General features: G+C 43.6%; 2 protein-coding genes across 2 annotated transcripts in view; both read right to left on the bottom strand.

Annotated features, from left to right (window-relative positions):
• atp11b (ATPase phospholipid transporting 11B) overlaps positions 1 to 22,878 on the bottom strand; it is a 37,675-nt gene extending 14,797 nt beyond the window's left edge. Inside the window, exons 1-25 of the mRNA XM_076154416.1 lie at positions 22,564 to 22,878; positions 16,774 to 16,890; positions 15,302 to 15,391; positions 14,235 to 14,315; positions 13,812 to 13,919; positions 12,980 to 13,108; positions 12,114 to 12,217; positions 11,479 to 11,526; positions 11,135 to 11,199; positions 10,708 to 10,789; positions 10,468 to 10,618; positions 9,186 to 9,383; positions 8,528 to 8,686; positions 7,876 to 8,063; positions 5,995 to 6,063; positions 5,667 to 5,740; positions 5,404 to 5,507; positions 4,634 to 4,815; positions 3,173 to 3,376; positions 2,873 to 3,026; positions 2,582 to 2,684; positions 2,245 to 2,390; positions 1,557 to 1,616; positions 320 to 447; positions 58 to 196 (exon numbers count right to left, since the gene is read on the bottom strand). Coding sequence (XP_076010531.1) covers positions 58 to 196; positions 320 to 447; positions 1,557 to 1,616; positions 2,245 to 2,390; positions 2,582 to 2,684; positions 2,873 to 3,026; positions 3,173 to 3,376; positions 4,634 to 4,815; positions 5,404 to 5,507; positions 5,667 to 5,740; positions 5,995 to 6,063; positions 7,876 to 8,063; positions 8,528 to 8,686; positions 9,186 to 9,383; positions 10,468 to 10,618; positions 10,708 to 10,789; positions 11,135 to 11,199; positions 11,479 to 11,526; positions 12,114 to 12,217; positions 12,980 to 13,108; positions 13,812 to 13,919; positions 14,235 to 14,315; positions 15,302 to 15,391; positions 16,774 to 16,890; positions 22,564 to 22,590 — 2,910 coding nt within the window. The 5' untranslated portion in view covers positions 22,591 to 22,878. The remainder of the gene's footprint in view (positions 1 to 57; positions 197 to 319; positions 448 to 1,556; positions 1,617 to 2,244; positions 2,391 to 2,581; positions 2,685 to 2,872; positions 3,027 to 3,172; positions 3,377 to 4,633; positions 4,816 to 5,403; positions 5,508 to 5,666; positions 5,741 to 5,994; positions 6,064 to 7,875; positions 8,064 to 8,527; positions 8,687 to 9,185; positions 9,384 to 10,467; positions 10,619 to 10,707; positions 10,790 to 11,134; positions 11,200 to 11,478; positions 11,527 to 12,113; positions 12,218 to 12,979; positions 13,109 to 13,811; positions 13,920 to 14,234; positions 14,316 to 15,301; positions 15,392 to 16,773; positions 16,891 to 22,563) is intronic.
• A 1,632-nt stretch (positions 22,879 to 24,510) lies between these two features.
• mccc1 (methylcrotonyl-CoA carboxylase subunit) overlaps positions 24,511 to 27,026 on the bottom strand; it is a 7,883-nt gene continuing 5,367 nt past the window's right edge. Inside the window, exons 17-19 of the mRNA XM_076154500.1 lie at positions 26,127 to 26,234; positions 25,924 to 25,995; positions 24,511 to 25,815 (exon numbers count right to left, since the gene is read on the bottom strand). Coding sequence (XP_076010615.1) covers positions 25,693 to 25,815; positions 25,924 to 25,995; positions 26,127 to 26,234 — 303 coding nt within the window. The 3' untranslated portion in view covers positions 24,511 to 25,692. The remainder of the gene's footprint in view (positions 25,816 to 25,923; positions 25,996 to 26,126; positions 26,235 to 27,026) is intronic.

Genomic DNA, 27,026 nt, shown 5'->3' with positions numbered 1-27,026 from the left:
TTCTACAGAGAGAGGAGAAATATGCAAACACAAGCATACATACACACACACACACACCTGTCCATTGCCCATAAGTGTGGTGTCCTCTCCCATCAGAATGTAGGATCCAAAGAAGAAGATGAAGGCGTGGCAGAAACCCAACACTGTCCAGTACAGAAAGGTCCGGAAAGACAGCATAGAGTTCCTGCTGATGTCCCTGTAGAACACAAAACACACTTGACACTTGACACACAAAATGCTATTAGAATTCTAATTGATTTGCTTTATTTAATATGTGAAAATTGGTGTAGAATCCCTCTAATCTAACCGGCCTCCTCACCTGTACAGGCCAGGTTTGGTCTGCAGCACGTGAGGATGCACCAGCTGTTCAAACAGACTATACACCAGGATGGGCAGCGAGGTGAAGCAGATGTTGTACAGCGTCAGGTAAACACTGTCGTACAACGTCTAGGACAGAGAGGGAGCATCACTCAACACCTGAACATCAGCTACAAGTGACAACTCCAACACCTGAACATCAGCTACAAGTGACAACTCCAATGTGACCAAGACTCAGATGGCAGAGAACCTAACAGAGCTGAGCCAGACCAAAGGCCACCTTCTGTTTTGTATTTTATACCTGGAAGTAGTCCCGTCTGTTCAGAGATCAAAATCCAGGTATAAACATACAGTTAAGAGAGCGATAACACACAACTGGCAGGCACTTTAGCGAGTAAATATGTATCATAATTATGATCGTAGGGAAAAAGGAAAGACTACAGTCAACTTTAAACTACTTGGTGTAAAAATGGAGCAACGTAAAAGTTTATTTTACTGTGAGAGAGAGTATCTCAACTTCCCACAAATGGCAGTGGAAAGCCTTTATGTTTGAACCTGTAACAAAACATTCAAATAAGGGGTAACACACCATGTTAAAGGTTTTTACACAAGACAAAAAAAACAGGCCCACACACAGCCATCACTGACACTGTCTCAGTTTAAGCCCAGGACTAAGGTGGATGAGGCCAATGACTTTTCCTGCCGGGGATTCTTTAAAAGACTCATGGGGTTCAATTACAGACACACAACCTGAATAGGTGATTCATATTAATGCCAATAACTAGCGTGTAGCTCAGGGCAAAGATTAGGATCCTATTTTCCAGGAATTTCATCAGCAAATTCCCTGTGGATGTGCAGCTTGAATAGAGTCAATGGCTGTAATGATGGTGATGCATCTTTCAAACACTTTAGCTCCGTCTTAAAGTCCAGCAACCACATATGTCTCAGGTAATGTTACAGGCTATAATGTGGCTCAGACTATTCTGTGGATCTATCCAGTGTGTGTTATCTATTACAGCTTAAATTGACTTACACACATTCCAAACAATATGTCGGAATGGTATCGAATACTGGGTATATAAAAAACAACTAAACACACTACATGAATTAATATGAAACAGGGTGTGTGTGTGTGTTTGTGTGCGTGTATGTGTATGTGTGACATTAAAAGCATGAACAAAAGTACAATGACATATGAGAAGGTGAAACACGGAGAGTGAGAGTGAGAGAGGACTTACTTGTTGTGAAAACAGACAGAAGAACTGGTATAAAAACTGGGGCGTGATAAAACACACATTCTAGAGAAGACACAGAGGGAAGGAGAGAGACATTAAAACAGTGCAGTGAAGGCCGAATGGGACATTGAAATCTGAAAAGGTGGCAGACATGTCAGAACACGGCCTTGTTTACAGCCCTGTATAGCCTCAAAGCTCATTACTCAGAACTGTAACTAAAAATGTACTCGTTAAATAACCCGCAAGACCAACAAGGGTCCAAATCCAGAAGCTCCGCCTGGAAACCGGCTGTTCCAAACGTAGGAATGATTCCACTGAGATGAGCGATTCCTGGTTGAACCATGAGACAGGCCTCTTTCACACCTTACATCATCGTCATCATCATGCCTTCTTCCCCGCTTTATGGAGAATCATTTATAAAATAATGTCACAAATAATGTCACAACTTCAACCCAAATTAGTTGTATGAAGACGAGGCAGAGTGACAACAAATGGACACAGAGAACCAGAACGCATGATAATGCAAGGTGTAAAATGGGCCATAGCGTCAACAACACGTTGCTTCATTAGAGTGTCATAAAGTTAAAAGTGACATAAACAGATACAGTAACTATGACCGACAGAACAGTGTTTTATTTAATTTGGGCTAAATACTGAACCGACACATCCTGCATTAACGGCGCTCACCTACCTTGTAGAAAAAGTACTGTACAAGCGTAGCTATTCGAATGTAGTAGAAGTGACCGTGAACCAGCAGTAGTTTAGCCAGGAACTTAAACCTGGCGATTGCATAGTCACTGTTTCTCACAGCCTGGCGGCCCTCCTTCCCCATGATACCTGGAAAAGCACACACACACACACACACACACACACACACACACACAGACAGACAGACAGACAGACAGACAGACAGACAGACAGACAGACAGACAGACAGACGCACACACAGTAAGTAGGTATATTGTAGATGCTGCAGAATATATTTTGATGTGTTTTGTCTGTGTACAAAAGTGTCGCAGAGCGTTTACCGATGCCAACGTGTGCTTCCTGTATCATACTGACATCATTGGCTCCATCTCCTACGGCTAACGTGATGGGTTTCTCTGGGGACGTTTTTATCAGACGCACCACCTACAGAGGATGTGGCAGAGTGGCATGTGGGCTGAGCTTGAATTTTTGAAGACCCACACGTCGCATCGTATTTATCAATCCGACAATAAAACAAAGGAAAACCATAACAGCCGACAGTCTTTCATATGTAAAACTGACTTGTAACTAAAAACAGGATAAAGAGGAGGAGCTTGGTGCGTGCGAGGTACCTTAGCTTTCTGCAGGGGGGCCATACGGCAGCACAGCACGGCCGAACAGTTTTTACACACTTCCATAAAGAGCTTCTCGTGTTCCCGCAACGCTAAAGACAGACTGGCCCCGTCAACGACCAGCCCATGCTGTATGACATGGTCCTCCTTTATCCTGGGGAACAGATGGAGGGGGGGAAATGATGGAGAAAATGAGGGACAATGAGTGAGCGCTACGCTTTTGTGGTTAAATGAGAAACCTCCTAATAACCCTCTTTCACACACACACACACACACAGACACACACACACACACATCTACCTCCGGGCCAGTCGGCGGAGCTGCTCGGCGCACTCATTATCAGACCGCTGCTGCAGAAGCTCCAGGATGTTCATGGTTCTGTGGAAGTGGCCGCAGGACAGGCTGACGCTGACCGCCGTCTCGTGTTTGTCACCCGTCAGCACCCACACTTTAATTCCTGCCAGCCGCATGGCCTCAATGGTCTCCTGCACCTTGTCCTGGAGTCTGGGAGCAGAGGAGGAAATAAAGGAGAGTGTGGATGATTTTGCCGGTTCACCGCTCATCACCTAAAGTCTATGTACACAATCGCACAATAAATACAAAGCCGGACATAATCTAGAAACATAAAAAGCTTCCAATAGCAGCCAATTGAACAAGAGGGTCTTGGCAAAGGGTGAGAATGAGAATGAGGGTGAAAATTCCATCAGACAGGAGAGAATCTTGTGGATTAATGTCACTAGATAATGAATAAGGTTTAATAATAACCTGCCTATCAGCTTTACATTATTCATGATGGACCCAAAAAAGCAGGAAGGCTTTGTCTCATCCTGGGTAATAGAGGTGATCCTTTGATTGTGGCCATGTGAGCCCGAGGAGGAATTCATTAGAGGAAGAAATGGAGCAGGGCGGAGGAGGGAAGGAGCAAGAGAGAGCAGAGAGATAAACAGAGTGGGAGCAGGGAGGGGCTCGTGTCTGGAGCAGATGGTGAGTGGATGTAAACACAAACACATCCATCTCCGAGGAGCATGAATGATATATGTTGTTTGTATGTAATATGGACATTTGTGGGAGAGTGAAAAGTGCGAGTGTTTTCTGGCTTGATGTTTCTGTGTTTAAGTCTTTGTATTGATTTCCTTCTATTCCATAATGGACCAGCTTTGATGACTAATCAATTACATAATGCATCCCTTTAACTCTTAATCAAAACACATGTTCGTTCATATAAGAGTGTATTTTTTCTTCATCTCTGTGTGTCTATGAGCGCCTCCGTTGTTTACCGAGTGTATCTTCAAGGGGATGATTTTCCATATTTATGCATTTTGGCTGGATTTTTAAAATGCACAGCAAGCATTATAGGGAAAAAATCAATTCAGTGCTGCATTAAACAGATTGCTCTCCAGGCAGCATGGCACTGATCATCTAACCATGTGGAAATTAAACGTATGTTTTACCCAAATAGCAACTCATTTGTTACACTGTGTGTGCAATGATTGCAGGACTGACTTTGCAAGAATCATAATCACAACATTCTGTATGTTGAACGATCACAGTTGTTTAAGAGCTCTCATGAATCGTTTGCTGTATTATCCTCTTGATGTTACTTTCACAGACATATTACAAACCAAACCTTCCTTACTGTACTCCCTCATCTATCAGGCTCAGAGCTTAAATCTGGGATCAGTAATGAATCTGATAAAAGCTGTTTTCAAGGAAATGCAAACATATACATGTATACATTTATGTTCTTGTTTATGCCCATACTTGTCTTCCACTGCCGTGGCTCCCAGAAGATGCAGGTCTCTCTCTATGTAACTGAAGGCCTCCTGCAGCCTCTCCTCCCTCTGCTGCAGGGCGGTACGGGCCGCATTCAGCTGCCTGTCCACTTCCATATACTCCTCTGGGCTGAAGTGGCGACATGCCACAACCAGCGTCCGCAAACCTTTCTGGAATGAGAGGATATGGAGGGGCGATGGAAGAAAGAAGAAGACCAATGAGAATGTGCAAAAAGTGAAGTGAAAGAGAGGTCATTTTGTGGTTAGTGTAGGAAATGAGGATGTGAGATGAAGAAATTGATAAAAGAAGGAACATACGAAAGGATGAATACAGCAATATAAAGGTTTAAAGAGGATGGGTAGAAAAGTAAATGTCAACATAGTCAGAAGGAGAGAGAGAGAGAGAAAGAGAGAGAGAGAGAGAGAGCAAGAGAGGGAGAGAGAGAGAGAGAAGACAACAAATTAGACATCAGTGCTTTGCTTCAAGTAGCAGAAGCAGCCTGGGGGACCGATGACCACAAATCAACCACATCCTGACCTCAGAGCGCTTGGTGCTGATGACGGATGACATGCTGTGAGCAGTTGGGTGTGTGTGTGTGTGTGTAACACTGTGTTTGTGTGTGAACGTCAGGGCTTTAGGCTCAACAGTTGCATCTCATACGAGCTGCTGTGTTACAGCACAATTAGAATATGAAGCAGAAATTGTGCGAAAAAGCTCCAAAACGTCTAAAGACTTGACAGTGTGCGGTTGTTGCTCACCAAGGCAAACTCGTCCACATGCAGTCTGGTTTTTTCTATCTCCCCACTGGTGGTAAAAGGCAAGATGGCCGACTCTGCTCCCTTTGAGAACAGCAATTTGCCCCCTGAGAGTCAAGACAAAAAGAAAATGGCGCCGCTGTAGATACATGTACCTCTGTGATATCAAACTTCTGTGGCATATTTCTCTAACAAAGTTCTAGACAGAATGCTGCATCAGATTTCATGTTTCATGCGACTGTGTACTCGCGCTGTGCTGGTGTTACCTGAGGGAGTCTCTAGTATGACGCTCATCCTCCTGCGGTTGGGATCAAACTCTAAAACATGGAGCTGTTTGTACCTTAAAGACAAAGAAAACACATGAAGGAAATGAAGTGACAAAAACAAAGACCACGGCCAAAAAAGGTCAATTGTTAAAATGAAAGCAAGTCTGAGAAGAGTAACAGCAACTTTGAAAAACTATAATAACACTGGGTTCAAAACACGAAAAGCAAAGGAACGATAAGAAGTGGATCAAATGTGGATGTATTTTTGGGACAGAACGTCTTCAGTATCATTTACTGGCTGTGAGCAGAAGCACGAGGTTAGACGTACTTCTCTGACTTGTCAAATGTTTTGATTTCCATCGTTTCTCCACTGCTGCCACAAAAGGCGACTCCCAACCTGCGGAGTGAGAAAAACAACACAGAGGTTAAAGATTTACTTTGGACTTCACATACTTTAGCTTGTGGACTGGAACATCAGTGGTTTCCAGCCGCGTCCAGAGCCTCCGTCCTGCAGGGGCTTTCACCAGGAAACACAGGGAACCAGGTGAGGACTGATGACTGGTTTCGATGTGCATGGTAAATCAAGGCTAAATGCTTTTCACTGTGCCTACTGAAAGCACACCGTGTTCTTTTGCTAAACATAGAGGCATTTCTAAGTATTTTACTCCCTTCCTTTATCCCCTAGAAATGGTAGAGTAACCATTACGCTCATTTGTAATAAGACAATTCATTCCTCAGTGACAAGCTCTGGCAGTGATCGAGTCATTGCTACATCTCTTTTGTATAATCTGACCAGTGTATTAGGGATATTACATTTTAGTCTTGGTGAATTTTGAGTTTAATCACTGCACAGTGTTTCTAACAGCTTGGCTCAGTGCAGCTCTACAGTCACATCAGGAGCCATGGGTCATGTTTCCTGGAACAAGTCGGCACTTCAATGTCTTCAGACCGCACGAGTTGATTTCAATGCAACTAATTGAGTCCTGACTGTGTCTTCATAAGGTTCATATCCTAAACACGCTGCGACTCCAAATACGTGGAGACACTTGATTATTGGCATAAACTCTTTGTGCTTAATATGATTAAATCATGCGGAAACAACATTGGCATGAACTCCGCAGCTTCATGCATGATTTTTCCAAATCTATCAGTTGGTTGTTGTCAGTTGTTGTCCAGCCACCTTTTGATACTGGATGTGAGACCATAAACACTGTCACATTTGATGAACAGACCTCCACAGACGCATCTGAATAGATTTAATAGATTTCCCCATAGCCACATGGATCCTCAGTCATCCATAGATGTTTTTTGTAGAACTAGAGGAGCATAGAAGAGCTCTTTAGCTGGATTGGCTCTATCACTATATCAAACTGCTGTAGCGCACTATGGTCACAGCCCAATAATGTTTTCACCCCTGTAGAGCAGTTTTTTACTCAGGCATGGCTGAAACTTTGCACAGCTCCCTGGGTGATTTGATGCCTGAGCCATTACTACTATGACATAAAATCTACCACATTAAAGTGAGCAACCAAAAAGTGCAGCTTTCTCTCTGGTGGTCGGTCCAACCTCCTCAAATACTTGAATGTGCTTTAGCAGCAAACAGTCAGCAGCAGTGGAATTGGTTGATTTATACATGAACTGAACAGCCTGGACTCATATCAGTGCAATGTTCAGTCCTCCTCTCAGACTCAACTCATTCAGATTTTTTCTGGGTTCCACTCAGACTTGAAATGTACAGGTAGGCCAAAAAGTCACCAGTTCACAATCATAAATAATGACTTTGCCCGATGAATAAGGACACCGTCAACCCCTGACCCTCCTCTAATGCAAAATCTGTGCCAGCACACTGGAGATTCAGTTCAATTCTGAAATGATTGATTAGTTGTGACCGTGTTGCAGTTCACATCACTGACACAGAGGTTCAATAAAACCACAATCCATAATCCAAATCTAAAGGGCTGCCTGATGTGAAATCACCTGACTGAAACCTGCTGCAGCTCCCACATTGATAGTGAGCTATATAAATAGACAAACCATACAGAGACACACCCAGCTGTGACGTTTGCTCTTACTAGTATGTCTACTTCTGCTGTACAGCCTCCAAGGCAACATAGACAGCATGTGCATTTGGAGAAAATGAACATTGGCAGGGCGGCACTGCAGCTCACTACTGGACCATCTGTTTCATCAAGACTGATGTGGTTTTTACCTCTTTGCTGCCTCGACCAAAGCTTTCTCGTCCGGCGATGAGGCGTAGTATTCCATGTGATTGGTGGAGAACCCGTTTGCGTGGGAGAACGGGTCCCCTCCTCCGGCCATGCAGTCCGGCGGGTCATAGCTGATCTGAACCGTGTGACACAATGACACCGCCTTGAGAAACAGCAACTCCTCGCCAAGCTGGATGAAGAAGGAATAACAGTGGAAGAGGCAGATGAAGAAAGGCCAGTAGTGATACATGTAACACTTGATTATATCACTTAGTCACCATGAATGAGAGATACTGCAAATAGCAGCGTCTAGGTTTGTCTGAGGCATAAATCAGGTTAAGAGCCTGTAAAAAACATGAATTCAGGCATTTTGTGCATGTTCATTTCTCAACAACATATAAATCTGCAGTTTAATCAGTGATATTGTATACATTTACTGAATAGTTTCTGTTTTTCGCAATTGGAGTTGGTGAGAGTTTGATCTAATCTGAGCTCATCCATTATAATCTAACTGCAAATCTGAGAACACAGAAACAACACTTACATCAATCAAAAACCTTCATTTATATGCCGTGCTGAAGAAATGATTGATTCTGTACAGTGGTATTTGTGTTAATAAAATGATGCTCATCCCCTGAATGTGTGTGTATTTACCAGCTGGGGTGTGGAACCGTCTGGTGAGTCATCCATCAGTCCTTCTGGTATCAGTTTGCCGTTGACTTCTCGGTACTTGGTACCATTAATGGAACACTCGCGGAACTGCATCTCATTTTCCGTCAGCGTCCCTGTCTTATCAGTAAACACGTACTCCACCTGGGGGACAGCACACGTGTCAGAATGAAGCTTCATGTGTAGAAAATGTGCATAAATACAGAAGAAAATGTGTGGCTAATAACATGTATTTGTTATCATCACATCTGAACATGCTAATATTTGTTCTAATGTATATGTCAGTGTAACTATAATGTCAAATTGTACAATAGGGGTGTAAGTCTTTAGGCCAAAGGCAGTTTGGTTTGGTAACCATAACTTAGGGAACTAATTAATTTCCACCACAGCTTCATTTCATTATTTTGATAGAGTGTTGATTGGGTGTGTTAAAATGAGAAATATGCTCTTTTTCACTTTTCCAAAAATGAAAATCCCACACCCTTACTGCACAATATAAAATGTACTTTGACGTTTGCAGCAGCGAATGAAAATGAGTGAGTGAGTGAAATTGGAGTATCAGAGCGTGTATGAGTTACTGTGTGTAAATGTCCATGTGTACTCCCTTGTAGTGCCTGTATGTGTATGTGCTTGCAGTATGTACCTGACCCAGCTCCTCATTCAGGTCTGAGGTGTTGACCTGAGCTTTCTGGTCACTCTCCTCATGGTAAAGGTCCAAATCCCAACCAATGAAAAAGGAGCCCAGGAACTTCTGCATCTCCACGGTGACGTAGAGTGAGATGGGGATGATGAAGTTGTAGAGAACCAGGAATGCCAGGAAGTCTGAGATGAACTTCAAGATCTGAAGAAGACGAGGGAGAAAATTTTGCAGTGAGACAACAAACTCCAGGATAACAAGGCTAAACGGCGGGCATTATTTTACATGGGCAGGAGAATGGGAAGCAAGATGGTGCATCAAGGTCTAGTGCCTGAGCACGGAGCCTTTTAAATGAGGGCAGGCAGGGTAATCCATTCCTATTAAGGAGTAAATTATGCTTTGTGGCAGGAAAGGAGAGTGAGAGGGACCCGCAGACTCAGAGACCAAATACACACAGGTTTATAAGTAATAGGTTTTAGACCTAGCATTGAGCAACTGGTTCATTTGATAAAGCACATCAGAAATAAAGCCCACAGAATCTGTCTCTTTCAGATTTCTTATTGTACAACAGCAGGAGTGCAATGACAGCAACATGCAGCTTTGGCTACATTGTATGTATTACAATTCATTCTTATACTGTACGGTAACTGTGTTGTTTGCACAGGTGTATCTAACTGAGTGTAACCGTACCAGCAGGCTGCAGAGCATGTGTTCTTCTAAATCTAAAACACAGCCATTAATTTCTCATGCTGGCTTCAACCTCTTTGTCTCCAGAGAGAAAGGCGACTCCGGTGGAGCTGCTTTTCCCTGCAGATCTCCCTGACTGATTGGTGTTGGCTGGTTGGCCCAGCGAAAGGCCCGAGTCACACACACTCCCTCCCTAGTGTGTGTGCATGTGTGTGTGTGTGTGTGTGGGTGTGGGTGTGTGTGTGTGTGTGTGTGTGTGTGTGGGGGTGTGGGTGTGGGTATGTGGGTGTGTGTGTGAGTGAATATCTGTATCAAGCGAGATTCACAGATTCAAGCACAGACTTTCTCCATTTAGGCGATAGAGAGAGAGAGAGCAAGAGAAAAAGAGAGTGAGAGAGAGAGCGAGAGCGAGAGAGAGAGAGAGAGATTGGATTTCTATCATTTGGCAAGAAGATGAGAGTGGAAGAAGGCTGAGGTTGCATAGATGTAAACAGACAGAGAAGGAAGAGAAATATTGAGTAAAATCTAACCTTATCTTCTCTCTAGGCCTGGATAGAGACACTGCGTTAAGAAACAAATCAATAGCATGAAGGAGACTAACCGAACTGCTGTTTCTCTCTTGTTCAGTCTTTCGGTTATAAAATGGCTCGTCCCATTTCTCCTCAGCTTGCCAGGCGTACTTCAGGATGGTGCTGAGGACCGCCTCAAAGAGCAGGATGCACAGGTAGATGATCAGGAAGGTATTCATGGACCTGATACAGGAAGCAGAGAAACGCATTGAGTACATCCAAAAACAAACATCTAGCTCACTGGGAGACAAAGACAAAGACAAAGCACTCACTTCTCCACTGCGGAGCGTTTCTGGGACTTGCACTTGTAGTTTAGTGCCATCTTGGCCTCCATCCCCGTGTAAACTGCCACACCTGCAATAGCACAGTCACGTTTAAGTTCAACAGGCTTTTTACAGATTACAAGAGGTGTGTTCTCAGTTAAGTGCTGCCTCTGGCTCACATTAATATTAACAATTTTCAAGGACATTAAGAGACAACAATAATCCAAAATAGAGAGGGTGATTTTCAATAGATAAACAGTTTAAATAAATCTTGTATGTTTTCCTGTTACTGCTATACGATAATAACTCAAACCAAAGGAATCAGACATAACTAACAATGATGAGAAATGAGAAATAGAACAGAACACTGCTTTCAACTGGAGATTTGGTTTTACAGGACCGTTCTCGTCTGATTCTGATTCTGACTATAACCCACCGAAAATCTCTCTGGTATTTTTCAACCGGGCTCCTCGCAGCAGCAAATTCTCTGGACCCAGCGGCCTGATAGAAACACAAACACGCACTGAATAAGTAGAGCAAAGGGGTTACCTACAGCATTATGACACCAAATAAAACCAAGTCACAACACAACCTTAAAACTCTCCTCTGCTGCCCCATTTACATTGTGGTGAGACTGTTTCCACACTCTGCCACCAGCTTTGGCGTTTCCCAGCGTCTTTGCTCATGTAACCGTGTTCGTCCATTTCGAGGTTGGCTCGCACAAAGGCCATGATTGTTTAAGTTATTAGCTAATGGAGTTGCAAAAAAATGTGGACTCACCTGACTATCTCCTCCCCTTGGTGAGTCACCGTAATCCGACCGACAAACCTGGACAACACAGGAGGCATTTATGTTGAGTGCAACGATAAACAACGACTACACGGTCAATCCATTAAACGCTTTAAGACGCCAGTGGAGAAAGAAAAAAAGAAAAGGGGGATAAAATCATCTCAGCCAATTCTCCATTTAAAATAGCACCTCAGTCGCCCCACTTCTATCATGGGATCCAGCCCAGATTAAAGAGCTTTTACGACCAAACAGTCTGAGGGGCTTACGTTCTATGACCCATGACAGCACATTAGTTTTCTTATTCCCGTGGTGTCTGAGGTACAATGAGGCAAATTAATTGACCTATCAGTGATGTTCGGCACGCCACATTCCACTCATCAGTTTCTGACCCGTCACAAAGTGTCGCCTTGGGGGTTGAGACTCAATTTGTGAAGAGGAATTAAATGCTGACCCTCATTCCAGCAGGGAAAACAAAGGTAAAGTGTATGAGTGCCTGAAAAAGGGGTCTTGGAGAAAGTTTGCTGCAGCGGCAAAAAAAGGGTCTCGGGCAACATTGTGACTTCATTAAAACGGCATTCAAGAGAAATGACCCACAAACTGAAGGTGATTGTGAGAGTGTAGATTACCTGTATAGGTCGGCCTCAGGTTGGTGACACTCCACCACCGCCTGCAGAGACTCCAGCTGGGACACTGACTGACACACCGTCGTCTCTGCCACGGAATAGGATGTCTACAAACGCACACAGATAACACACAATGACATTCAGAAGGCTGAAACAATCATCAGACACAAAAGTAAGTTCTGGTGTGAAGTTTAAAATGAAGCTTTTAATCAACTTTTTTTTCCCCCCACAGTTTAGATGCCCTAACTACAAAGATCTGAGGACGCACTCCACTTCCCATGGAATTAAAAGTTTTGATACGCGGCTGAGCACCAGATCCTGCCAGGCTTTGAAGGCCCGAGTAGGATCGGAAAAAAATCAATTCTATGTCCGACTGTTAGTCGGAGCAAAGCTGCAATAATTGGGGTAATGTGTCTCTGCGCTTGATCCAAGTTAAGATCCTGACCGCAGCATTTTGGATCATCTGGAGGCGTCAGAGTGATTCAGAGCGGAATACAGGGAGTCGAGATAATTCAACCAGGGTGTAATTAAGGGGTGGATCATTTTCCACTAGCCAAGGATAAAAACAGAGAGTCTATATTCTGACCAATTAAAGGTAAATTCTGTAAATAAGTTATTTCACTAAAAGGCTTGTAAATTAGTCTAAATGAGGTCGCCTCCATGCGTAAGTGGATTGTTGGTGCACTTATCCTTATCCCCTCAGCATCTCCTCCAGTCTGCGTCCCTCCTTCACATGGCAACATCACCGCTAAAGCTGGAGACCAATTCTACATCTGAATCTACTGTTACACATTTCTTTGCCTCAATCACTTCTTCCAGTTTAAACACCGACCCGCCCATTCACCCGACACACACACACACACACACACCTTGAGGTTTGTTTCCCCATCGAGGCTGGCTGTGGTGATGTGGCAGGTGCCCTCTACACGATCAGACGACAGCAACACCAGGTCGGCTGGAAATGTCTCGTCTTTTGCCACGCGAACGATGTCTCCCACCTAGAAACAGACAGACAGACAGACAGACAGACAGACAGACAGACGAGGTCAATGTAGGTGAAAGTATTGTATTCTGCAAAAAAGTCTTCATTGTCTAAATAGTTTTTCTTTATCTTATGATTCTTTTTTCATTTCCTTCCCAAAATAAAAGGCCGTTATTGGTCACTTGTGTAGTGCTGTTTAATGTGGTGATAACGTGGTCCTTTTCATTTCTTTTAGGTGATTTACAGCACCACTGCGTCTTCACTGACACCACCTTGAAACATTGTGTAATTGAGATGTTGTCTGTGGTTGAGGTATTGGCCCTGCCAGTATTCATTCGTCCCAACTCCCACTGACACACCCGATCACTATATGCACCTTTGTGTTCAGAAAAGCAGCTCGCTCCAGCAGACAGTAAGTCTTGTGGTTTAGACTAGGCAAACAATCTAAACGCTTTCAGGCATGAGAAATTCATTAACTGTTTGACGCAACGCTAGCGTGGGCACACATGAATTAAAAAATGGGAGTAAAAACACCTCGCTGATGTGGGGGAGGAAAGTGACGAGCAGTAGCGGAAAAAGAAGAGACTTTTTTGATCTTGTTGGTTTTCTGGTTGACATTTGTGTTGAATGATCTGAATGTGTCGGTATAGAGCGACGTCGCTGCTCAAACGCTTCTTCTAGTGATGCGTTCGGGGGTGCAGCAGTTTCAGTGTTTTTACCCGTATGTTCTTGGATCTCGTCTGCACCAGACTCCCACTGCGAACCACAAACACCGGAGCCCCGTTCACCTCATTGTCGGCCTTGTGTCTCAGCCAATCCTCGTAGCCCTAAAAGAGAAGTCATCCAATAAACAATCAAACACAGACAGGGAACAAACTGCCTTAGTTCATCCAGCCATTGAGGGGATAATCTATCTTTTACATATCAAACAGTGTGAGTGTTTGGAAAATGGAGAGGAACTTTAAAACTTTGATACTATGTACGCATCTGCACTGAAGTCACAGATGCCATAATCATTAAATACCCAATTTAAATTCAACCGAATGTACTTAGGGTTGGATTATGAGGATGATAAGTATAGTGTGTTTGTTCCCCATTTCCATTCATAGAAAGAGGAAGTCACCATGTGCTTGTGTTCTTACCTGTTTAATGGCAGTTACTGTGATCACAAAGAAGAGAGGAAGACCACTGGTGACTGGGGAAGTGGGGGTGTCTATCATCAACTGAAGGGACAAAGAGGTGAGGGTGGCAAAGATTTCAACAAACTGGAAGAGCAGAGTTAACTAGACAGCAGAGAGAGAGAGAGAAGTCGCGGCTGACGTGTCAAACAGGAAACCTCACTAGTATGACACAGTTTGTATAACTTCCCCTCAAAAGGTGAAATGTCAAAGCAAAACTCTTCATTTGCAAGTCAATGGAACATCACAGTGTTCAAACCAGTGTAACATTAACTGGAGCAGGCAGGCGCAGCTCAACTTGTCTCAGGTCGATCAGTCAAGAACGTCTCAAGTTAACTTTCCATTATATTCACTGATTTTACTACGGTCATAACAAACATGTGTAATATATGTATGAATAGGAATATGTGAATATTTTGAATGTATACCACCATTGATGTATCAAAATACATTGTTACGTGTACAGGCCTGGTGTACGATGAAGACATCGCTCCCTGCTCCTCTTCCTGCCTCTTCACAGCTCATCTAAGAAGCCTCAAATGCCCTTTTGTTTAACCCGTTCCTTTCACAATGCGAGGATGACAAGCAGGGCTCGTTCAGTGATTTGAGGTTAAGCTTCACTGACTGGCACAGTGGGTGAAGAGACGGCATCGGAGACAAATTGGCTTCACAAGGTGGGTCAAAATAAATCGGGGAAAAAAATTTGAATTTGAAAACCAAATCTTAAATCTTCAACCCGGGCCGCTTGATGCGTACTGAAGGCTTAATTCCTGCGGCCGCACGCTGTCATGCAAACTAATGTGACTCACTATGTGGGTGTAATGCCTTCATACAGACGCAGACATGTCGCTCTGGATCAATCACTCACTCATGCACACACACGGGGCAGGAGGAGCTGAGGCCACACCTGACTGGTCACTGTGTAACCAAGGTGAACATCTATTTGCGTGTGTGTGTATGTGTGTGTGTATGTGCGTGTGTGTGTACGTGCGTGTGCGTGTGCGTGTGCGTGTGTGTGTGTGTGTGATTACCTGTACAAGGAAGATAATGAGGAAGTAGAAGTTAGCGATCCTTCTGAACTGCTCAAACAGATTCTTGGGGACAAAGTTCCAAACTGTGTACTAGGAGAGAAGGACAAGCCAGCAGTTTAACACAGTGGACAAAGACAGGAAGTGCTCTAACAAAAGTAACCAAACTCAGGACATATTACAAAAAATACATGGCAGTTCTACCACCTGTGTATAATGCCATAAAATAAGCTACAGTATATGAGCCATCTGTTATAACATGAACACAATTTTCTATTCTTCTGTTTTTTTAGACTCAATCTTGTCTTTAGTCATTAGATTTAATGAGATCAAGTGTAGTCATGAGGAAACAAGACGACATGTATTCAACCTTCCTTTGCTCCCAAGCTCATAGCTGGGAGCTCCACCAAAATCAATGTTAATGACATCACACAGCGCCGAGCTGCTGCTTCTACTTTGTTCCCTGGTCACTGTGTAGGACCTCAGGAGTCTCAGCCTCTCAGACCGTCATCCAGCCTGAGACGTTTGGACGTCTCTTGAGAAAGAATGAAAGTCCTTTTTTCATCCTAACATGATCCAGAAAAGCCTTTCAATGATAACAACATCGGGTCACCAGGGTAACCGTACTGTCAATCAATCACATGCCTAATCAGTGACAGTCAGCTACCCTAGGATTATACTCTGTGTTTGTCCATTCAATCCACCGACTGACTGACAAATCTCCCCGGCGTCGTGGTTGTGCTTTGACTACTACTCCATCCTATTGTCTCTTTCACGCACTACTGTCACTAATTATAATCAATCTAAATGGGCAATTGGCCCCTGTAAGATATCTCCACTTCACGTCTTTATAACTTTGATATCAATCTATTCTATTTCACGCACAATACGTGTAATCAATCTTTCCATCAACTGATTGCTGGTGTAAAGGGGAATCTTTGAAAAAGCCTTTTATATAAACCAAGATAACAACCTCAGTCCAAATTAAAAGCCGACAGCCTCACTGGCACAAACTGCAGGCGAGTCAATACAACTGCAATCGATCACCTCTAAGCACCTGTGCAGCACCAGCCTGCACATAGATTGATTCAAACAAGACGCAAACTATGCCTATGCCTTGACATTTTGACACCAACAATTTTACCAAAATGTCACACGGAGGGATAATTACACTTATCGTCATTTCTATTCAGTCATGGCCCTGCAAAACCGACTTTATAGATGTCCATCAAATACAAATAAAATGGCTGCACACTGGAGAGCCGTAATATGCAAAACAATAAAATAAAAAGGCCATGAATGACTTTATTAGGCTGTTTATGTGGTGACGCGTTACAACATGGCCCAGGCAGTAATGTGAGAAGGTTAAGCACCCGTCCAAAACTAATTTTACAATCTAAATAGTGATGGTAAATACATATATATATTTGTGTATACAATAATGAAGTTGTGCCGCTTCATCCAACATTACATACCTTGGATGAGATGATTCTGTTGTCGGCGAAGCGTTGTGGTACGTAATGGCCATGCTGGGGGAAACGGTTCGCCACGTAAACCGTTCTGGTGTCACTCTGGTGAGGGGGGTCGAAGCCCTGGAAGAAGAAGGTGAGAGAGAAAGACATGAGAGGACGATGAGTAACAGTCTTAAACGTGTTCACCAGTCAGCTGAGAGCGGCACAAGACGGTCTGGAGCAGATGTAAGTTCCTGTTAACTGAGAAATGACAAATTATGAGAAATTCATAGACGCTCCAAGAAAGGAAGACGACAAACCCGATAAGAGAGAACCGTCGTCCTGGTTTCGGAGTTTAAAGACGCTGGGACTGTTGTTTTGTGAAGCATAGAGGTCAGAGGTCAGTTTGAGACAGGCACACTCCAAGGGTTTAAAAAAAGAAGCGCCAGCACAAATGTTTCATGGTGACACATACAGCGCACAGACACACACTGCAGGAACATACAGAACATACAGTGCAGGAACATACAGAACATACAGTGCAGAACATGCTTTCACTCAGTCCTGTCGCTGACTTGTCGGGAACAACACAGGTGATACAACATTTGGACAAATTAATAAAGAAGTAAAAACAAAAACCTAAATTGTGCGAAGGAAAGCAAAGTAACTGAAGTTAGAAGCATAAAAGTAAACTGTAAGAATGTGTGTTTAATATAACACACAAACTATCTCAATTAAATGAAGCAAAAGACAAAACAGCCGCTGGCAAACAAGCTATAGGTTTTTCAAAATAAAATGTCTTGCGAGGCTTATATGGTTACAACTAGTGTCAACACTTTTAAATCATTCACCAGGAGACCGACGTGAAGAAACGCACGACGCCGTTTACGTCACTGCGCATTCAAACAAGGCGGAAATGATGAGCACGTTTTTTATTCATTCTTTCTTCAAACCAAACAAGTTGACAGAGCCTGGGCCTGGTGTAGAGCTGCTGTCCTGTGACACCTGAGCCTTCTGCGACACAGACCGGGCCGAGGCAAATGCTTAGCGAGACTTGCAAATGTTATCTGAAGGAGGCCTGAGAGACAGACACGCAAACACGCACACGCACACACACACTGAAGAATGTATCCTGGCCACGTCGCTCACACCCGCACTTGTTCACGTGACCTGCTCACGTGATCGGTTCAGGCACACATGTACACCATTACTCATGCTTTCCTACAGCTGCTGCGCCCCTCTTCTTCTTCTATTAACACGTGAAACACAGAGTTGAACATTTATATCGCAAATCTACATAATTATTCATAAATATTCCCTCAAAATAAATAATTTAGATGGAGTTTACCTATGAAAATGAAGGCTTTTCCCAGATCAGCACAAAGATAAGGCACTCTGGTACAGCCTGATATAAATACTAAGGTAGGTTTGTTGTTCTTCAGTTTGGTACGACTACCTAAGTGCAACACAAACTCACATTAGACCACACTGCAGCCTTTTAACGCCACATGTCTGATTTGCTTTCTCGCCCTGCGGCCCTGCAGTGAGGCATGCAGGCGACTTTGTTTGAGAGGAGCAATACGAAGATGGATGCAAATGCAACCCACTGCATCTGTGCGTCTTGTTGAAATAGGAAACTCTGTGACTCCCTGCTAGCGCGCTCGCACACACACACAGAGTCAGCAGACGGTCTGTTTAACGTGACACCGACCAAAACGCTGCGTTTCCCACATGCCTGTCAATTTCTGACCAGAGCCACGCAAGCCAGTGTGCCATCATCATTGACTGAACATGCTCGTTTATCAGGCAACATCCTGTCCCACATAGTCTAAGTTTGGACGTTTCCCTGAACAAACACAATTTGCCGCTGTAGGAAAACAGGAGCCTGCCCACCAAAACCGCCGACACCCTAGCCAGTGAGATGCCGTGAGTCCCCGGAGGACCTGCTGCAACTGCTACAAGTCACTCCGAATTTGAAATGAACCGACTAAGAAAAGCAAAAACGGCAGCAAGATTAGAAAGCCTGAAAGATTGAAACGACTACATGTGTCGGTGTGGCCTTAAAAACTCTGACCTATTAAACCTGCTGATTGATTGTGGTCATTTCAGACTCTGGGACAGTAAACTTTGTGCTGTAAGGCATCTTGGTGTGGTTGCTGAACTAGAACCTCTCGTTCTCCATTCATTTTTCAGGATTATTCTTGTATTTTATGGTTTTACTGCTCAAGTTTTGAGATATTGAGAAAGCCCAAACCAATAAAATCCAATAAGAAAGAGGCATAGTTAATATAATTTACTAGTTAAATTGACATTAAAAAGATGAAGCATTTTAAAGGCTCTCTGGTTCATCCTGTTCAACCAATAAGCAGTGAGTCTCACTCATAATGTAACAGCATGGAGGCAGACAGAAACACATCTTCTATTTTGTTCCTGATCTCAATAATAACCTGCAGTAATAAGCACAATTACAATGATCCAACAGGCTGAAGCATCATCTTTTAAATCATTCTATACAAGCTTTCAGTGATGATGATTTCAACACTGACCAAGAGGTAACAAATCATACAAATGAAGCTTTCTCACATTAGATTATGTCAGACTTTCCATTAGGACATTTACTGCCAGATGTATTAAAGTCAAAGGCTTCAGAGCCATTAGTTCTCCATGTGCCGTGACCTCCACTGATCCGACTGGCTGGACCATCAATCTCTGTTGGAAGTAGGATGCACTCACTGCCGAGGCAGACCAATCCGGCGACATCAAATATTCACAAACATCAGCAAGTGGACATTGATCTGCATAAAAACATAGAGCCCACGGTGATAAACGATCATGTGACAGGTGAGCCCAAATGTTCCCTCAGGTAGGTGCAGTGTTTTCTCTAGAATGTTCAAAAAGGTCTCACCGTGTTGGGCAATCATTCACAAAAATGTTGCTATTTGCACCAAAACACGTATCACTCGTTTCTGGGCCTGTTGCGCAACTGTCTGCCAGGTGGTTCTTTCTCTCCTCAAAAGAGTGAGCACCCCCACTATGCTGTTAACTGTTGTTGAGACAAAATAAGAAATGTGTACTTGTAGATATTATCATCAGCAAATTCATGTGACAGAAACAAAGACATGAAGAGTGAGAACTGAAGTCAAACGCTTCCCTCTGACTCTTGTGCCCCCAATCGATTCACAGGGCGACAGGTAACCACTGCGTCCATAGAGCCTACAAGTCCCACTGTGCCTCAGGGGCGTCGCTCTGCAGAACAATGGCTGAGCAGCAGACCAATACATCACAAACAAGGCAACGTGCTGCATTACATTACAGTCTCGGAGGCATTTAATCAAATGGGATGAGCTAATCACAGACGGATGGAGAGAGAGAGGGCAGGGAGTGAGACAGAGAGAGAGAGAGAGAGAGAGAGGGAGAGAGGGAGAGAGAGAGAGAGAGATTATCTGCCTCACAAACAGACAGTGTGTCATCAGAGGTGAATGGTGAAGCCGGTCACCGTCTAACTCACGAGGTCATTACTGAGGTAACCACAGCCGAGACAAATGAATACATAAAACGCAAAAGGAATCTGAATCTGATCTAAATATTGACTGCAGCAGAGGAGCGGATGAGTTCCTGTTTAAATGAGTGAGACATAAATTTGTATATTAGCCTGTTCCAGCGCTTTTAATGTGAGCAGTTAATTCAACAATGAGGGAGGAAAGTGAACGAGGCTGTTAAAAGTGTTCAAGCGTCGCGACGCCTCAACGGCTAAGAACTTTTATCACGCCGTGACGTCTACCATCTACACTCTGGTGGTTGTTTCTCCGTCTGCCTGCGGGGTCATGTCATCCGAAATGCACTGATAAGCAATGTGTAAATGAATAAACAGCACTGTGTGTTTCCCAGGGTTACCTCCCAGCTCTATCAAGGTCAAACTAACGGCAGCCAAATACTTTTTCCATGAGCTCACGCGTACAAATATTACTTTTAAGTACGCGTTTAATTAAACGGACGAGTCGTTTGTGTGGGGTGGGTCAAAGGCACTGGACTATCTGGAATTAGGAGGCTTCTGTTCTAGGGCCTGGATCGTACCTGCATGGTTTCCTCAGAGACACAGAGGAAGGCTCAGTCTCTGAATCGTTATAAGTTACCTCTAGCTCATAACGTGTAGAAATAAGGAGATAAAGAAATGGCTGGACCAGACGGAGGTTTTAAATGTCAGTAACAGTAAATATGTACAACTATATAACTTTAGGTATTTTAATTGTTCCTGGACTCACAAGATTCTGTCCATGTAGTAAAAAGGAATTAATGTGATGGGATGGGCACAACTACAAACAAAGACCACCTTCTTATCCCTGAGGCAGGACTTCTTCAGTTGTGTGGGAAACAGATGATATGCACTAGAGATAAATAAACTGCTTCTCATGTGATCAAACAACAAACCTCACCACAGACAGCAGCGTGTTCACCCAGATCAAATCCTCTATTAAACTCCCTGTGGCCACATCCAACAGCTTGACCAATGTGTGACTAACCACACTAGAGGCATTCATTCTTCATTGACACACACACATGCTCTCCTCACATGCCCACACCAGCCCTCTGCCTCCATGCAGACACACACACACACACTGGGTATATCAACACAAGCTCTGAACCAACTTCTGAGCTGCACTGACTGCCAGCGTTTCACTTATGTTTAACTTAAAGTTGACAATTTACTTTGCTGTCCTCAATGTAAAGATTTAAGCTTATACATCAACCATCACACACACACAACAACAACATACAAGACATTTCAGCAAACCTGTATTCATATCCAGGTGCTTCATATTCATGCTTAGTCTTCCAAATTTCTTACAATACACAACTTCCTTACTTAAAAAGAGACTGTATGATGATAATAAGTTCACCTTTGACCCTGTGAATCATCTTGTACAAGTCCGACGACACAAATCATGCATCCAAGACAAACAGGTGTTATCGGTTGCATATGTATGACGTCATTGTGATTGTTCAGACTGACACAGTGATAAAACACTCCGCACCGACAGCAAACACCAGCACACCTGTGACACATATACTGTTCTGTGTGTGTGTGTGTGTGCGGAAGATCCTGAGCTGACAACCGTTGACAGCACACACAGGATGCACACACACGGACTCTAAACTACACACATAACACGAACACACTGTAGATAGATACGGAAAGATACAGGCAGAATGTATAATAACAAACTGTCTGGATTAAAACAACACGCTGGTCAAGTTTAAATTACGGAAGTTACCGGACAATATGATGATACAGGAGAGTTTAGACAGATCGGACCAAACCAGGCGGTGAAAGTTTGTTAGTAGTTAATAGTTATTAGTTGGTAGAATATGGTTTTATTAGAGCAGGGGACTCAGTAACTTGATCGATTAGGACGAGTAACCACAGCTGCTAAACTTTACCAAGTTTTCCCGTGTTAGCCGCTTAGCCAGTTCACGTAGAGTTACGGGCTTATATCCGGAAACGAATACGTCGAGGTTTTCCTATTTTGAATAAATAAACAATACATATATATGCGGCATTGTGGCCGTTTAGTTGTTGTGGTCTCCACTAACCATTGTGAGCTAATTAACGTTAGCAGAGAAGTGAGCTAAGTGCTAACCTGTACCTGTACCTGTACTATCTGCCGCACTCTGACCATTTTCTCAGCATATGTACAGAACTTTTATGCTGTTTAAACTCGTAACGCGTTAAGTGGGGCGCGTCTAGTTTTCCGTGGTCGCTGTTGCAGGTTACTGCAGTGTAGCTGTGTGTGAAGGGAGCGGGGCTTCACTCACCAGCTGCTGTCGTATCCACCGTAGCATCCTCGCGAAATACCGTCCGCTGGTTCGAAGTAGCCAGCCAGCGCTAGCAGCTAGCTACTCCAGCAAAACCCCCGAGAAACATTAACATTTCCCCCGAAACGCAGCTCCTCCGGGCCGCATCACGCGCCGCATTCATGCTGTGTAACAGTGGAAAAAAATAAATCTGCTCCTTCCCATCCCGCGGTAGGTAATCTCTGATAAATGCTCCCAGGTGAAAGTGACAGACTGCTGGTCGCGGAGTCCCATCGAGCTACGCTACATCTCTGCGTCCACCCGGAGCCGAGTCCCAACCTGAATACACAGAGCGGCGGGTCCCAGCGGGCCGAGGGCGCCCCCTGTCGGTCAGACGGGGAGATGGATGTAGATTAGATAGATAGGATAGAATAGATAGGATAGCAGACAGACAGAGACAGACAGAGAGAGAGAGAGAGAGAGAAAGAGAAAGAGAGAGAGAGAGAGAGAGAGAGAGAGAGAGAGAGAGAGAGATAGATAGATAGATAGATAGAATTGGTTAATGCTCTGACATAGAATCCTCAGATTTAAGGATTTGTTTGTTCTAAACGTTCACCCAGAAAATATTGCTTCTTTATGGTAGAGTCCGAAACTTAAGTTTTAAACTATATTCAATCGCTTGTGGCATTTTCTTCTATGAAACGATCATGTGGTTCCCTTTAAGATGGAAAAATATTCATTCATTCCTGTCATTACAGGGGTCAGCTTTGTTTCTGCCTTCTCAGTCTCTCGCTCATGCTTTCTACTCCCTGTGCTGATCCAGCATTGCTCTTGTAAGGCCTCTCACATAAAGTGAGATCATCCCTGTGATGGCTCTCTTCCAATGATCAATCCATTCTCGTTCCCTCCCTCCTTGGAGCCTTGGATGAGAGTGATACCACAAGCATGAAAAATGCTACATTTTGCTGAAAACAGTGGTGTTTGTAACCTCTGGTAGAAAATGTGTGGTATCTACACTTCTTCAACATAATGCATGTGATCTAAAACACAGATGCATTTTTCAGCAGATGCTACAAAACACACAAAGCTTAAATCACTGTGTGCCTGCAGTACAATACAATCTGCAGCTGCCCAGCTGTAAGGATTTCCCCTCTTAATGGTTTCCTAGATGATAATGTGAAACACACAAAGGAGTTTGCATGTTTTTGCATCTCTCCCTCATTTTGTTCCTGAAGGCGCTCGTGTGTCTACCCCATCTCTTCCCTCTCACATACACACTGCGCTGATCACTATGAAAAAAAAATCACTCTGAAACACTTTGATTCTCAGCCAAACACCACCATTATGCATTTATCTCCTGGATTAAAACAGCTTTAGGCTATCGTGTGAGTCAGCAGAGTGAGTCTCCCACACTGTGCCGACTTGTAACACTCAGGGTTCTATTGATATTCTTGTTCCACTTTCTCGTGCCTTATTTTGTCTGTTTTCTCTAGTGAATACCCAGTAAAGTGGAGCTGTCAGAGTAATCTTAAAAAGACAGCTTTACTCTTTAAATCCTGTGGGTAATCTGCTATCAGTCTGTTTTGCGTGTGTGTTTTCGTGTCCTGAACCCATGTGACTGTCAGGGTAATCTCTCAGTTACACTGGCTTACATAACGCAACTCCAACAGCAACATCTGGGAGCTCCAGTCCCACATCTGGACAGCATAGAGTCTGTGAGCCTCTCATGTGAGTGTTTGGCAGGGAGATGCTTGCCAATGACAAAGCTCCAGTGATGGAATCTTTCTGTGACTGAGAAAACTGGATTTTACACACGAAAGCTTAGCTGTTCTTTATGATGCTGCTCCTTTGAATGTTTGAATCTTCTTGCTTCATATGCAGAATGTAGGTGAAAAGATTGACCAGTTTCTTGTCAGAGAAGGAGGACAGGGGGGCGGGGCCCACTTAACAAAAACACAGTACAGCAAATACTTTGACAACTTTATTACAGCATCCGTCTAGATCAATACCTTTGTTAAAAAAAGAAAAAAGAAATCATCTGTCAAACTTCTACAAAATAAAACAGGATCAAAACACAAACATTGATCGGTTTGAGCCTACAGAGCAGAAGAGAGAGAGAGAGAGATCAGCACAAAGGGGATGAGAGCAGGGTTTAACCCCACGACTGCTGGGACTTAATGGACTTTATGTCTGATTAAGTCCAGATCCTGTAAATACTTAAAGACTACAGGTTAGTGTGTCAGCTTCCATATCTGAGCAGCAGCATTCAAATCCAAAACTCTGGAGTGTTTCTGCTACCAAATCCATCGTCAGCGCATGATTTATATCATATTATACAAGGACCAAAACACTTCAGCGGGTTAATGGATGAAAAGTCAAGTATATCAATCTCAGACGATAACAAACCCCAAAATAAAATAGTTTTCCCTAAACACAAAGTCAGAACGAAGTCAACGCTTACATCCAGAAACACCAGGACAGAGCAAAAGAAAAGAGTTATAAAGCCTAAAGTGAGGATGACAGTGAAGCTGTATCAGTAACAGTTCATCATGATTTTATGACATCATTCTGCAGTTCTGTTTTGCCAGCGTCAAATTCACAGAAAAGCCTAATTTGTTGCTACAATTTTCCAGTGAAAAAACTAAATCAACGAGTTCACTATGAGGGATGAGAGCGAGGGATGAAGACTAACAGAAAACAACACGAAGAAGAAAAGAAAGAACATTTTCCTGACACACAAAATTAGAAAAGCGAAAGTGACACAGAGAAACAAAGTCAAAATAGAGGATAGTTGTCCACATCAGCTTAAAGGCCTCTGGGGTGTGACAGGCAGCAAGGCCACAAACGGCTCAATATGCTAATGCTCCGCAAGTTTCTTTGCATAAGCCTTTCAACATGAGGTCAGAAACATTTAACCCAGTAACTTTGCAGGGCATCGTCATCATCATCATCATCATCCGCATCTCTGTCACCTTCCTAACGGCATTGGGGACCCTGGGGTGAAAGTATTGGTCTCACCCTCAGGGGTCACAGTCGCCCTCAGCAGAGCAGTCTAGTGTTTTTACTCATTTCATCTCCAGTTATCACAGTCTCTATTTGTGGTTCTGTGTGTGTATGTGTGTGTGTGTGTGTGAGTGAGTGAGTGTGTGTTTACTGGCTGCCCTCCTCCACTTCCTCCTCCAGCTCCACCAGAGCAGCGTGGCGACTGGCCTGTGAGCCCTCGCTGAAGAAAACCCTCTTGATCACGCCAGACTTTGGTGCTCGGATGGTGTGCTGCAGAGAGAGAAGATTCAGAATCATCACCAAGTCAGGACACACACACACACACATACTGCAGAGAGTGAAGAGGCAGGCTGGTGTGTGTCAGGAGCAGTCCCTCACCTCCATTTTCATAGCGATCATGACCATGAGAGGATCTCCTGCAGCCACTTTGTCTCCTGCCTTCACCAAAACCTGAACACAGCAGAAGAAGAAAGCGGTTAAGCGTGTTTGGATCTGGAAACTCATTTGTCTCCGTCTTCTTTTTGTGAATGTCAGTAACCAAGTTCGGACGTAAACTTTCACAGATGGAAGCCTACACTCACCTTCTCTATGGTTCCTGTCATGGGGGCCACAGCGCCACCTTGAGCCCCTGATCCACTCACACCGGCCAGATACTTTGGCACAGGAACGGAGACCTGTGTGCTTCCCTCCTGCCACACAGAAACACAACCAATACGTCACTCACAGCTCAGTGTGCTGAATGTTAAGTGTTGACACTGCAGCTGAGATCACACACACCGTTTGTGAACAGCAGTTTGCTTTAGAACACGGTGAAATCTGATGCACTTATAGATTTTCCGTATTATTTCCCTTTTAATGTGCTATATTATGGGTCCTTTTAGAGACAATTATTATATTTCTATTCTGTGTTTCCCCCTTTGGCTTTTAAATTGGATATTTGATGATATAAATTAAATTCCCTCCCGTCTCCTAAACCGCCTCCTATTCCTCGCTCCAAACTAACTGATCCCTACAGGACGACTGACTGATGAGGAAATGAAACTTAAAGTATGAATTTGATTTCTCCGGATGAAGGGAAGGAAATCTTTGTCCTTAAATAAACTGACCAGCTGAAGTTTTGGCCTCTGATATTTAATTTAATTCACAACACAGAGGCAGAAGTCTGACTCATCTGGTTACAAAATATGCTTTGGTCTTAACTTTACTGACTTTGTTGTTCATTTAATTTACTGTCAGATCTCTCTGGAAAACTTTTTGCTTCAGCATTAATAAGGCACCTAAATTATTAATATTTCTGAATAATACATCACTGATAAATCAATAGTTTTCTGCCTGCCCAAGCGATTTCCCTTTTCTTTTATTTAACTAATCAATAAAGAGTAAAAGTATCCGGCGCTACAGCGAAGAAGCAATGATCAGTGCAATAATCATTCCTTCAAATCCCGACCCCCTCAAACTAATCAAGCAACACCTCAGTGGGG

The sequence above is a fragment of the Genypterus blacodes genome, unplaced genomic scaffold (genome assembly GCF_046128005.1).
Source record: "Genypterus blacodes isolate CSIRO-AG114 ecotype Tasmania unplaced genomic scaffold, CSIRO-AGI_Gbla_v1 ptg000062l_1, whole genome shotgun sequence".
In the NCBI taxonomy this organism is placed as follows: domain Eukaryota; kingdom Metazoa; phylum Chordata; class Actinopteri; order Ophidiiformes; family Ophidiidae; genus Genypterus; species Genypterus blacodes.
Note: the sequence above shows the minus strand (reverse complement) of the source record. Positions and strands in the feature narration are given on the sequence as shown.